At 42.0% G+C, this 13,095-nt stretch overlaps 1 protein-coding gene across 2 annotated transcripts in view; it reads left to right on the top strand.

The window, feature by feature from the left end:
- Positions 1-1,570: 1,570 nt before the first annotated feature.
- Positions 1,571-13,095, top strand: part of UROC1 (urocanate hydratase 1) — a 44,026-nt gene continuing 32,501 nt past the window's right edge. The window contains exons 1-4 of one of the 2 annotated variants that reach the window (XM_074835639.1): positions 1,571-1,822; positions 8,482-8,612; positions 11,297-11,390; positions 12,689-12,748. In XM_074835639.1, coding sequence (XP_074691740.1) covers positions 1,697-1,822; positions 8,482-8,612; positions 11,297-11,390; positions 12,689-12,748 — 411 coding nt within the window. In that variant the 5' untranslated portion in view covers positions 1,571-1,696. The remainder of the gene's footprint in view (positions 1,823-8,481; positions 8,613-11,296; positions 11,391-12,688; positions 12,749-13,095) is intronic. The other variant, XR_012624653.1, reaches the window with a different exon arrangement.

Raw genomic sequence — 13,095 nt, 5'->3', positions numbered from 1 at the left:
TTCTGTCCCGTCCCGTCCCGTCCCCCCCGTCCCCCCCCCCCCCCCCCCCCGCTTCATTCTCCCTCTCTTCAGCTTTCACAGCAGTATAACGCCATTAACTTCTGCCTGATGCCACAGAGGGAAGCGGGTCCGATGGGAGTCCCAGTGTAGACGAGGTTGTTCTTGTGCCCGTGTGTGCGCAGGACCAGACCTTTGAGGGGTTTGGAGAATGTGGGTCACACAAAGAAGAAGAAGGAAAGATTTATTTCCTTTTGGGATGTTTATGTGAGGCGGGGTCATTTAGCTAGGTTTTGGGGTAGAATTTTCTGACCTTACCCTCACCTTCCTTTTTTGTATGTATAAGAAAACCAAGTAGATAATTTTCAAATATGAAGAAGGCTTTTTCCACTCCTTTTTGTCTTTGCCTTTTGTTTGGAAGCAGCTAAAATACTGTATAATTACAAAACAAAATTCTCCTGCCATAAATGAGTTAGTATCCTTCCGAGGGTTTGAGTATGCCGTGTGCTCAGCTCCCCTGGGATGGTCTGAGTTCTTTCAACTCGAGCATCTTCAGTGGGAGCTGGGGATGTGCAGTATGTCCTAGAGCTAAAGCCAATGTGACATTAATGAGATGCTGTCATTTAATAATTGTGCTTTGTTGTCATCGCTTGTTGATTGCTGCCCTGTGGGAAAATACAGTATTTTTTTATTCCTAGGTTTTAGGCTCATTCCTAACTGAAATATTTCTCCCAGTTAATTTCACCAGGCTTAAACTCTGGCACTTGAGAAAATTCCCTGGCTGAGAGTTGTAGTTCCATGGATGTAATAAAGGTCAAGAAGCTCCTGTATAATTTAAACAAGAACTCAAAACAGAGAGCGAAGTTCATGTTGGACTGTAAGTGGAAAATCAAAGTTAAGTATATTCATTTACTTGAGATGTCTGGATGGCAGTAACGTAAGACTTTCTAGTTGTTGTTGACTGTAAGGTATAAAAGTGACTTAGAACTGAAAGCCTTAATTCTTCCTCTCAATTATTGCCTGTCTTGAAAAAAACAAGACCAGTGCTAATGAGTACATTTCCAGTTTAATACTACTAAAAGCCATTCATGCCTGTGAGCTAAGAGGAGCAGAAATTTTGCTGTTATCATTGACAACTGCTGTTGTCTAGAAGATGAACTGATGAGATCTGAGGAACAGCCCATACCTACAAGTGTCAAACAGAGAATGCTCATCTTAGCTGAACAGTGACATGAATAACAGTGATTAACTTTAGTTGGTTCCTAAACTATGGAAATGTAAATGCACAATCCTTGAGGTCTCAGGCAAGGTTCATGCTCTGGACCATGACTCACTAGGACATTGGGGGAATCAGATGATTTGGAAAGCGACTGAGTTTGCTCTAGTGGCTTAGCACAGCACCAGCTGACAAAGCACCCAGAGAATAAACAGCAAAACTGTGAATCATTCATTTTGGAGGAGGAGGGAAGAGCCAATGGCACCGCAAAGAGGGGGGAGGTGTGTCACCTGTGCCGCCTGCCCTCTCTGCTTGACAGCCCTGTTTGGAAAAGCCAGAGGACAGCCTGTCCTCTTGGAGATCACCCCGGAGTGGTGGTACACCTGAACCGCTTAGCCTCTTGCTTGCCTGCACCCTTCCTTCCCCGTTCCTTGCACCTCTCCAGTTTGCCTTGCCTTTCCTCCTCGTATTTCCTCAGCAGCTATGACCAGCCTGAAGGAAATCTGTCGTGGCCTTCCTCTCTACCCTTTGCCTGAGAACAGAGGTCGGAGGAAAGGAATACCCCATGCACCTGTGAGAACCCCTAATCTCACTGCTCAGGAGAAAAAGGTAACATGGGGTTTCACGGGGCCTCACTTCACTTCCTTTCAGATAAATGCAGCTCGGGGCAGCAGACCTGATTGCCTCAGATGCTTTTCTGAGTGTGCACCTAACATCGTGGCAGATGTATTTCCTTGGTGTTACAATTTCAGTGGGTAATGGGACAAAGTACTGGAAACTCTTCTGCTTGCTTTCTTTCTTCCTTCCCCAGAGATAAGGAGGTTGATAGGAGGAACATGTGCTGCACAACAGCTTCCATGACTTTAAATGACTAAACAAGAGGCATTAGACTTCAAGGCTGTCAATCCAGCATTGTTCCTTGGAGATGAAATTATGAATGCTGTTGCAAAAACATTGCATATGTATGGGAGTGAAAGCTAACCCCTCAAATACAATCACTATCAAATGTGATGCATCAGCATCACAGTACAAGCTACACAACTGTATATTTCCATAAAAGACCCAAAGATAATTTATTTTAACCAGTAGTCTGAGTGTCCTGGAATTTAGGCAAGTTTGTAGGGAGTTGAGTTAATTATTTGTCTTTAGTTGTGTAATTCTTTTCCTGTCTCTTTTTGTTTGAATAGTCTATGTACACACTAAAGTAATCATTGCATTATTTCATGTTAGAGATTTAAAAAAATCAGCAGCAGAAAATAATGGTCAATGAGTGGAGATCCTTACAAATTTGTGTGGGAGAGGATGAGGTGGGTTCCTTAGTTTGAAAGTCTGTGCTTCATCACGTGTAACATCACTTCTAATGTGACATTCTGGTCAGAACACGGGAGTTCCTTCCTCACTTCACAAGTTGCACACAACTTCCTTGCCTTCGTGGGAGTTCCCCCCTGGCATCAGCAGCCAAATTCTTTCAAAGTCCACTTCTACAAGCAGAGGAGAGCCTAGTCAAAGGGTAGAAAGAGGAACAGCTGTAAGATATCCAAAGAGGATTTACTTCAATGTCAGGAGCATTCATGGCTGAGGCATCCTGTTTGTGCCTGGGACAGCTCAGACACATGGAAGTGTGGCTGCTAAGTGTGTGAAACGGGGCTGTGGTGATGGCTGTGAAGATAAAGGAGTGGGGAGTTAGCTTCACTGCATGTCAGAACATTGCCAATCATCTCCATTTTATTCCTTGCCTTTGCTAAATCACTTTTCCCCAGGAGAAGTCTGCTATAACATGAGGGAGTCCATGATGCAGGAGAGGAGATGGTATCTCTCAAAAGGGTGCCAAACCTTACTCTTTCCTTCTTCCCCAAAGTCCTCACTCCTTATATAGAAACTCGAATAGTTTCTTGTCTCCTTTAAGTGTTGCAGGAACATGGCAGTAGACTGATTTTCTGGCCCCAGTCTACTGTCTAGCATCCTACCCTCATCGCTCCTTCTTACCTACATGTGATAAGAGGTCATTCTAGTTGGGTTTTTTATTAGACTGTTAAAGATTTAAAAGCTTCCTTTCTGATTTATTTTACTCTTAATTCTCCACCTTAAACAGAGTTAGAGGTTCAGCTGGTATTTATTTTATATCTGAAAGGTCAAATCTCTTTTTTTTTTAAGAGGTGTTCCATGCTTAGAAAAGCATGTAGACGGAAAGGTTGTCTGTCTACAAGTTGTTTTTTAAGTCTCAAGACAGGCTTTCAGATTTTGTTGACAGTGTGTAATGCTGAGCATATTGTGAGGCTTGTCTTTACGTATGCCACTGTGTTCATTTTCTAATTGAAGTATTCAGGGGAAGTTTTGACAGAAGTGAAGTTAATAATGCTCTGCTGATTTCCTCAGGATTTGTCCCTCTCTTCATATACCTTCATTCCAGTTTTAGCCCCTTTTCTACAATAATAAACCTTAGCGCTGCCAATGTTTTATTTTCTTGGGCCTCCTTTTGTGGTTATAATAGAAATCCTGTAAGTGAGATTTATAAAGTTCTGTGTGTTTTGGGGCTTGCTGAAGAGGTATGTAATTTTTCCTCTCATACCAACTTTAATCTTCCTGGATAAATCAAGCCATTTCTCAGAACTGATTCTGTTTATATGTTTCCTGAGTTCTCTTCCTTTGGCATTCTTTGCCTGAGGCCTGAAACAGCCACATCCTCTCTCTTTCCCCCCACAGCTCAGGAAACCCTAGCTCTGTGTTTCTCAGCATCTGTATCTTAATGTATATATGCTATAAAGCAGCTACCCTTAAAATCTTATGTGTTGTGTGTCCTTTACAGAACAAGGATGTTGCACGCTCAATACTCATTGATATTCCAGTAAAGCTGGAGCGACTTGGGAAGAATGTGTGCTTCTCGGTGTTGCTCAGAATCAGAAGAAAATAGCATGCCTTCATCCATGCGGCAGTTCCCTTATGTATCTTAGAGCCAAGCCTGTTATGGTCTTCCTGCCACCCCAGCATGATCATCTGTTACCTGATTGCAGTATCACTTGTGTTTCTGTAGTAGGGCCCTGAGGTCAGTAATAGGCCTTGATGAGCCTCACCTGAGATCTCCACCCATACCCTCTGTCCGCAGGCTTAGGGGCTCCATTTAAGCTCAGGCCTGGGACTTCAATCTTAGTTATGTTGGCAATGTGCTTGTCCCAGCCATAGATCTCACCCATCTCATCTCCAAGCTGTGAGCTGACTTGCCACTATAAACCTTCCTGGTGATCTCTGGGCCCTATCTCTCTGTGGTAAGCATCACCAAACCTGATTCTGACTTGCACTTCTAGCTTGGCCCTGACCTGCACGTGACAATGTTCCTGCCTGATGACGTGGACTCCTGGTGGAACCTGCCTGCCATCCCTAGGCTGCCCTGCTCACCTCCCTCAGGTTACCATGAGGCTGGATGCTGGCTGGTGAGGTGCCTCTCCTGGCTGGGTTACTCTGCTTGGCTCCCTATCCCTTCAGGAGCAGCCAGGCCTTGCTGCTTCATGACATCCTACTGCAGAGAGCTGAAAACCAGAGCCTGTGAAGTTGCATAGCACCTGAAGTTCTTGTTCAACTTTCTGGCGAAGAAGCAGGACATTTGACCTCAATGGTTGTTTTACAAATCCAGAAATGAGACCCCTTTTAAAAGTTTATATGTGGATTAGGAAGGCCAACTTGTTGGTTCCTGTTTTGGAACATCTGGATGATGAAGAACTCAGTTAAACTTCCACAGCCTGTAGGGCGTTTATAGCAATGGCCAGTCAGAAATTGCCATGTTGACTTCCCAGCTGGGCTGATCTAAACTGGGACCTATCAGGAAGAATAATACCTGAAATTGCAATCTTGCTTTTATGGTTGCTGTTTAGAGAATAGTACCACCAAAGATTCTAGACCTGGTTATCATCAGGTGGAAGATGACAGGTGGGAGACAAGCAGCATCTCCACTGGAAAAGGGGCAAAACTAAGAATGAAGCTGTTGTAGAGTTAAGCTAGTCACTTCCTCTCTGCATGCTTCCCTTTCCCTTGGTAAACAGGGAGACTGCAAATCTTAGTGTTTGTGTGCCTCAAGATTCTTAAACTGGAAGTCCTGATGATCTTGTTAGAAAATGGAGATGAATGACATTCCTTCTGAAGAGGCACTGGCTCTTCAACAAACACCAATTAACAAAGAGGCTGGTATACTTGATTTCTCAAGAGAATCCCCCAACAAAGATATTTACAGCTGATTGATTGGAGCAGGATTTCATGGGTTCTTTTGACTACATTTTGTTGATACTGAGAGGTCTGAATCTTGATTAAATAGCAGCAGGATCATGTTTTACTCTATAAATGCCAGTGAATAAAAAAAAGACACCCTAATGGTGACTAGATCTTAAACACAAGAATCAAATGTTAGATCCAGCTGGCAGATCTAAGAGGAAGACTTTGCATCCGATGCTTGCATTGCATTGTGCTGAACTGAATTGGTAACAGCAAATTCAGAGCAGGTTTTTAAAGCAACCCATCAGGCTCAAGAGTATAAGTGCAATTGATCATTTTTTTTAAGACACCAGTGAACTCCAGACCTGGTTTTTCAGAGGTGCTGAGCATGTGCAGCGTAAGCTTCTGTCAGTGGAAGTTATGAACAGGAAGAACACCTAAATATTAAATGCACAATTTCTAATATTCAGAATGCAATGTGCCAGTTACAGGTAAATCAATCCTACTTAAAGGTTAGAATAATTTTTTATATGGTGCTCTAATGAAATGTAAGGAATAATGACCTATTGCCTTTCCACAAAAGCGTGATGATCAGCCTATTTGAATTTGCTCCTTGAGTGCCTTTCTCTGGTTATTCAGTTTATGACTCAATAATGAATATGCAAAATTCTTCCTGATGTACATGGCAATTGCCCTGTCATAAAGCAGTCAGACTCCATCTAAGCAATTTTAAGCACCCCAGCTCTCCTATTGAGAGACTGTTTCAGAATCTCTTACATTTAAATTCTTCTAATTTCAAGATTACATTTTTTATGGCTAATTCACAGCTATTTATTCCTCTTCCAGCATTTCCCTGAAGCTCCTTCCTGCTTTGACATTTATCCTGCAGTGAGACAGCAATCAAATGTCACCTTTCTTCAGTTAAGCTAAACAAGCCACAGTCTTAGTCCTCTTTTATAAGATCTCTATTGTCTGTGCAACCGAGGTGCCCTTCCCACCCTTCATGTAACATCCAAGTTCATGTTTCATTAATGTTTGCATCATCAAAATTCAGGCTTCTGCTAATGTGTGACATTAATAGGATAGAGGCTCAGTCTAAGCGAATTTATTTGAAAATCCAAACAGATTTTGCTTGCTTGTTTTTTTAGGGTGAAGAAAAATATTTGCCCATCAGTTTCATTATAATAAAAATAATATATTGATCAAAAACCAGGTGATCCTTGCCAGACTGGAAGCAAAACACTCATCCTGATAGTTCTCTGTAGTTCTCACAGGCAGCCAAAATGCCACATGTGGTGATGTTTTCCTCTTGATTTGGTTGTTGTAAGGGTTGTAGGTGATTATATTCTTTCTTTGGACATTTCTTAGATCTGGAAGCCACTGTGATGGCTGCTTGCCTCTGAAATTGACTTTGAAAATCCCCACATATTTTGTCATGGTGTGGATATAGCTGGGATTTTTGTGTTTATTAAGAACATGGCCTTGAAAAATGACTGTTTAACTAACTGGAGAACAATAAGGTGGTATTTGAAGACGGAATTTGCATTTTCTCATCTGGTAAATAGGTTTTCCCCCTTGTCACTCTCTGTGTGGAATGACAAATCTAATTTATAGGGTTTTACTGGTCTGATCCTCAGCTGGTGTAAATTAATACAGCTTCACTGATCTGAAAGGCTCTGACTCATATGCCTGTTCAGTAGCAAGTATGCCAACAAATACCTCTCTTAGTATGGGGCTTTTTTAGACTTAGAGATATTGTTATTTCAGTGTGCTCCAAGGTATGTGAGACCAGCATGCTCAGATGAAGGGGGTGGAGAGCTCTAGCCATAAGAGCCAGACCCTAGTCATGTTGAATGAGGAGGTTTGTTACTGAGCTGAGGACTTTATAGACCGTTTCAGGATTTATCTGTTCTAGATACCTGTACTACAGTGAGCTGCAGAAAATACTTGCTTGCATAGCTCTTTGAAGTGCCAGTGGCGGGTGTCACAAACATGAGGTATCCTTGCTATACTCAGCCCTCTCCAAAACCGGGCTTTCCTGGTTGTTTTGTAGACTGTTACCAGATTTGGAAGCAAGCTTGATCCCTTTCTACCCTTTTGACAGCCATTAAAAATCAGCCTAATGAAGATGTGAAATTCCGTATGATTTGTGAATCTCTTCAACTAAAAGTAATTTGGATAGTGTCACTGTTTGTCAGGGAACTTACAAGATCTTTTAGCATCTTTGAATGACATTGGGTTTTTAAAGATGACAAAATCTTCTCATTATGGTTTTAATCAAATGGAACATGGAATACAGAGACAAGACTTGACAGACTGTTACTAAGGATAGTGATTTATTTATGGTTTCTTTCATCCAAAAGGACATACTGTACTTTGCAAACCATGGGTAATGTCTTTGAAGGCAATAGGGAGTATGAGCCACATAATATAATCTGCAGAATTTAATTCAGTGCCTAGTAATCACTTCAGCTAATTTGGAAGTGATACATGTAGCATCAATAAAATCATGTAAACCACCAGTCTCTGTAATACATTAGGATGCTAAATGTAGTGAATCTTTAATGAAACTTAGCCCAATAACATCATCTGGGAGTATGTCACATAACTCAGGGCCAAGATCCCTTTTTTGAATGGAAAGTCCAGTAGGGTCTTCAGTGTCTCTAGGAGTTCGGGATATCAGTCTAAATACTTCTAAAAAATGTTTTCCTTGGTAGTTCAGTGCCCCCTAGCATTGTGAGAGGGAATCCGTCCATGTCTTAACAAATCTCCAAGGTCTCTCCACACAGATTTGGATGGGTGGAAAGGGGAGGGTTACTTGTGTACAGCAACTAAATCTACAAGGAAAGATGCAGGTGGAAACACTTCAATCAGAAAGCAAGAATGGAGCTCCCCTGGCGTGAGCTTGGCCTTTTAAAGTATGTCATCCTTGTGATAGCTTAGGCAGGCTTCCAGCTGAGTGTGATTAAAGTTCAGGGCCACCCACTTACCTCCATTTCTCTTTTACCTCGATTTTTGTCTCTCTTGTCCTTGTTTGTTTTTTTTTTTTTTTTTTTTTTTTTTGGCAGCTGGCTTTGCGCAATGCCTTGCGTTATTTCCCACCTGAAATTCAAAAGAAGCTAGCACTGGAATTTGCTGAAGAACTCAGGCTCTATGGCCATATTTATATGTACAGATTCTTTCCAGATATTGAGATGAGGTAAGGACTGGATGGTTTATATTGCATTTGATTGCCATTTGCTTACCAGCTTTCACCTATGGAACTGACCTTTAAATAGTGGCATTGCTGTGTCCTAATTTACCTCTTGTAGAAGGAATGTCATATTAATGAAGTGCATCATCTGAATAAACTGGATGATCTGTGTGCCGTTAGATAACGGTGGTTTCATTTCCAATGATACTGTATGTTTTGGGATGCTCTTCTTTAAAGCTGCGTAACAGTGATCTTTCATCTCCAGCTTTCATCTGTTCTCTGTCCTCATAAGAGTCCCATGGGACTAGCAGGGGGACAGTGTGTGACAGGGCCGGGACAGTCTTGGTGCTGGAAAGCTCAGCACCACTGAGCACAGGGAAAGGATTGTGCAAGGCTGTGTGCTTGGTAGTGCCGGTTTTACCATGCCCAGAGATCCCAAATGCTCTTCCCCGTGGCAAGTCTTAATTTCTAGGGGCCAGTCGTTACTCAAAGACCTCTGATTGCAACCTGGATAGAAAACTTGCAATTTATGCTGCAAGTGAAGTCTCAATTGAACCCAGAGGTAAGATCAGATGAGTAGGTGGGTTGGGACCTGCTATGAGTGGCTCGTTTTTCCCAGTCTCACAGAGAAGGCCTTCTGGGCTTAAAAGACAGACAACAGTACATGTTTCCATCACTGGAACCTGTGTCTGACCCTGGTTTGTAATATGCTGTGCCTGTTGATCTTGGAGCATCACTTCATTCTAGGGCTGATGGGGCTAATGTTTGTGAAGCAGAACAGTTTTAGAGAGGGCTGCCAGGGGCTAGCTGCTTTTTTTAGACTGATTGATTCCTTTTTGCATCCAGCAGGGGCCTGGTTAATGTCTATACAGAAATCTGAATAAAGCAAGCAACTAGAAAGCACTCTGATTTGCACAGACATCCATTTTTCTGTGCTGTCCATACTGGTCTGGGGTCAGCCCTTGCAAGATTCAGCTAAGGGGATGACAACTGGAAGACTGTCTGAAAGATATTGCAGAGCTGGACTTCAGAGGACCATAGTCTCAAACTACAGATGAGGACACTTTCCACTCAGGCTTGGATGAGACAGTCCACCAGCTTGTTTCCATCATTGGCATGAGTGACTCTTTGATAGCGTCAAATATTTTTTTTCTTTGTGACCATTTCACTGATCACTCTTTCTAATAGACTCTTACAGTCTCAGATTAAGAAAATGCCTTTTGTTCTCTTTAGTTTGGTAGTATTTGGGGTTTTTTTTGTTGTTCTGTATGTCCCAGGGAGCACAGTCCAACTTAGTTCTGTTCCATTTAACATTCATGTTCCCATGCTCAGCTGGTATCTGAACTTTGGATTTCTTATGTTCTGAGCAATAGTATGTGGAAATATCTCCTCTTGATGAATTGATATCATTCCACAGAAATCCTGTTATTTTATCACATCAAGCTTAGAAAAGCAGAAAACACTAATAAAAAAGTATTGTGGAAAAAACTCAAATGCTTTCCCTCCTGGTTTGGCAATGACTACAAGGCATTTGTTTTAGTATCCTGATGTAAAAAGCTGCGATAAAGAGCATATGAGCCCATTTGCTAAATCTGTAGAATATACATTCCAGATCTTGGCTCATGAGCTGGTCAGCGGATGTCCAATTTTTTTTTTTGTAGTTGGCACTCTTTAGCCTAACCTTTTCAGTGTAACAGTCTTCCCTGTACAAAGCAAGTGTCCAGCCACTGAAAATCTATGGTCCAATAAAAGGAAGATCATTTAGAAACCATGTCAAATGATCCTATGTACCTTCAGGAATTTGCAGCATCTGCAATGGTGTTGTTGCTTACAGAAAGGGAAAGAGCAAAACTCTTGCTCAAGGCATTTCTTGTTGGTATAATACCTTAGAGGCCACAGCACAAATGTACCAAGACCTGTGCAAACACAGCAAAGGAACTGTTCCTGCCCTCAAGAGCTACAGTATAAATCTAGGACTAGAAGTTTTGGAGAAATTGAATATGACAAACAGATGGTGGAGAAGAAGATAATAGTGAGATGATTGCAGCAGTTGGCATTGAAGAACATTAGTGCTACGAAACCTGACCCAGAATACCTTTGTGAGGGCTTCCCATACCTCACCTCTCAACTTTCTGGATGAAATGCACCTTATTCAGTAAAAAGGCCCATATTTCTCCTAACTAGGTTCAGTTTTTGAGAGCTGCTTTGGGACTGAGATTCAAGCTGGGTGTTTTTTCTTAGATAGGATCTTAAATAACAAGGGCTGATGAGCCTGAAGGCAACTTTCACTGATGCCATTTTCCTTGGCAATGCAGGACTCAGTTGCTTGGCCTGGCAATGTGCTACAGAGACTGGTTCCAGCATCCCCAAAATGATCCAGTTAAAAAGCAGTGGGAGATCTTGGCCACCATATTTATAACCAGTTGTGATTAACTGCTTCAGCAAATTATAAGCTGAATACAGTGTTTTTCTTTGCTTAGTTCTGAAAACAGTTAAAACCTGATTTGCCTGTTAAGGTACATATGTCATTTCAAATCTGCACTTTCTTCTTTTTTTTCTTCCCTTACTGAATAAAAGTCTGCAACTGAAAGGAACATGTTGGCATGCAGGGATATTTCTGTAGGGTATGTTGTGGTTGCACTTGTGAGTGAGTTGAAGTGTCTCCTAAATTTTTGTGACTACCATTTCAGAGCGTACCCCATAGGAGACTACCCGTGCAAGACCAAATCAGCGGCTGCCATTATGTTGATGATCATGAACAATCTGGATCCCTCAGTGGCGCAGGTAAGGTACTGTGAAAATAAGGAAGCTGGATTCATAGAGCAGCAGCAAATCTGCAAGTTATTTTCTGTATTTTCCTCACATAAAAACTGAAGAATTTAGGCATATAGGTGAAATCAATCCTTGTGCAGATGGTCCTCTTTCCATAGATTGAATAGGATTTTAGTTGTTCATATGTCTTTTGCTGGTTCTGTGCCCCAAGGTACATTTTTCACAGAAAGAGTGGTCAGACAGTGGAATAGGCTGCCCAGGGAGGGGGTGGAGTCGCCATCCCTGGATGTGTTTAAGGGTCGTTTAGATGAGATGTTGGGGGATGTGGTGTAGGGGAGAACTTTGTAGAGTAGGGCTGATGGTTGGACTCGATGATCCCAAGGGTCTTTTCCAACCTGAATGATTCTATGATTCCATGCCAGCCCCTGTAACGTGTCGAGCTGGCTGCTGTGTGTCAGGTAAACAGCCCCATTTCAGCAGTGCCAAGGCAGCCTCCTTACAGAGTGATGTGCTGGAATGTCCATTTCTGTGAGGCTAAGCTTGCGAGGGACTAAAGGGTATTCTATACTTTTCCTGTGGGTTATGTTTTGATTCCTTGGGTTTGGGGTCTTTTGTATTAAGTTCTGTAGTTTCCTGCTGTGTGCAGTTCTTAATTCTGCACAGTTGTGTCTGTCCTAACACAGACCTCTGAGGTCTCCTACAACACCACCAAGGTTCACTCCAGCTCCCACTAGACACAGGGGCTCAGTCGCTGTCTGAGAGAGGGATAGAACTCAGCTCTTAGTACAATTTATGTTGAAAAATTAGTGATCGTGCTTCCTGTCTCATCCCTCAAGGGCTGATTGACTAGAGTATTACAGGACCAAAGTCCATCTGTACAAGTACTACCCAGTGTAATGCATCTTTTTGCAAATGGCAGGGGAGAGGCCATGCAACTATGCCCTGCTGGTCATAGACTCTTCTAGCTGTTGTAAATGCCGGTGGCAACCAAACTCAAGCAGTCCCTCTGTAGAGGAGTTTACTGGGATGTCTGTCTGAAACAGAAACTGCAGTCAAGGAATCACTTTGTAACGTTCTGCATTCCAAATACCATTGTAGCAATAACAAATACCTCATTCTGAAAAAGAATTGGAATTTTTTTCTTAAATTATACTTTTATGATGTTATTTTCTGATTTCAAGAATCTGGAGAGTGTTGATGTGATAATCTCTAGAAAAGATTTATTACTGAGATTAAGAAAATAGCTCAGAGATACAGTGAAATGTTTCAGAAAAGTGCTTGCCTTATTATTGTTAAATCACCTTTTTCAGTTTCCCCAGGAGCTTGTCACTTATGGAGGAAATGGGCAGGTCTTCAGCAACTGGGCACAGGTAGGACATTGCTGCTTTTGCAACTTGTTTCACCCTCCCCCACAAACATTCTGCTTAGGCATTTTGTGATAATTCTTGGCAGTCGTTGTGTCAAAATACTCCAAAACATCCTGTCTGGATAGAGGAATGCTCAATTATGAACAGCATAGATAGGGAAAGCTTTATTTAGTAAAGAGAGCACAGGCAGCCCAATAGAAATACTAAACATAATACCATAATCATGCCAAGCTGGGTATGATGAAAGACCAGTTCTTTGTCTTTCTCTGATGCATTTGTATGTGCCGGTGTATTTTGCACAGATAAATTCAGAGTCAAAATGAATTCTAGGAAACAAAACAGTGTATCTT

This window comes from Strix aluco, chromosome 11 (assembly GCF_031877795.1).
Source record: "Strix aluco isolate bStrAlu1 chromosome 11, bStrAlu1.hap1, whole genome shotgun sequence".
Taxonomy (NCBI): Eukaryota; Metazoa; Chordata; class Aves; order Strigiformes; family Strigidae; genus Strix; species Strix aluco.
Note: the sequence above shows the minus strand (reverse complement) of the source record. Positions and strands in the feature narration are given on the sequence as shown.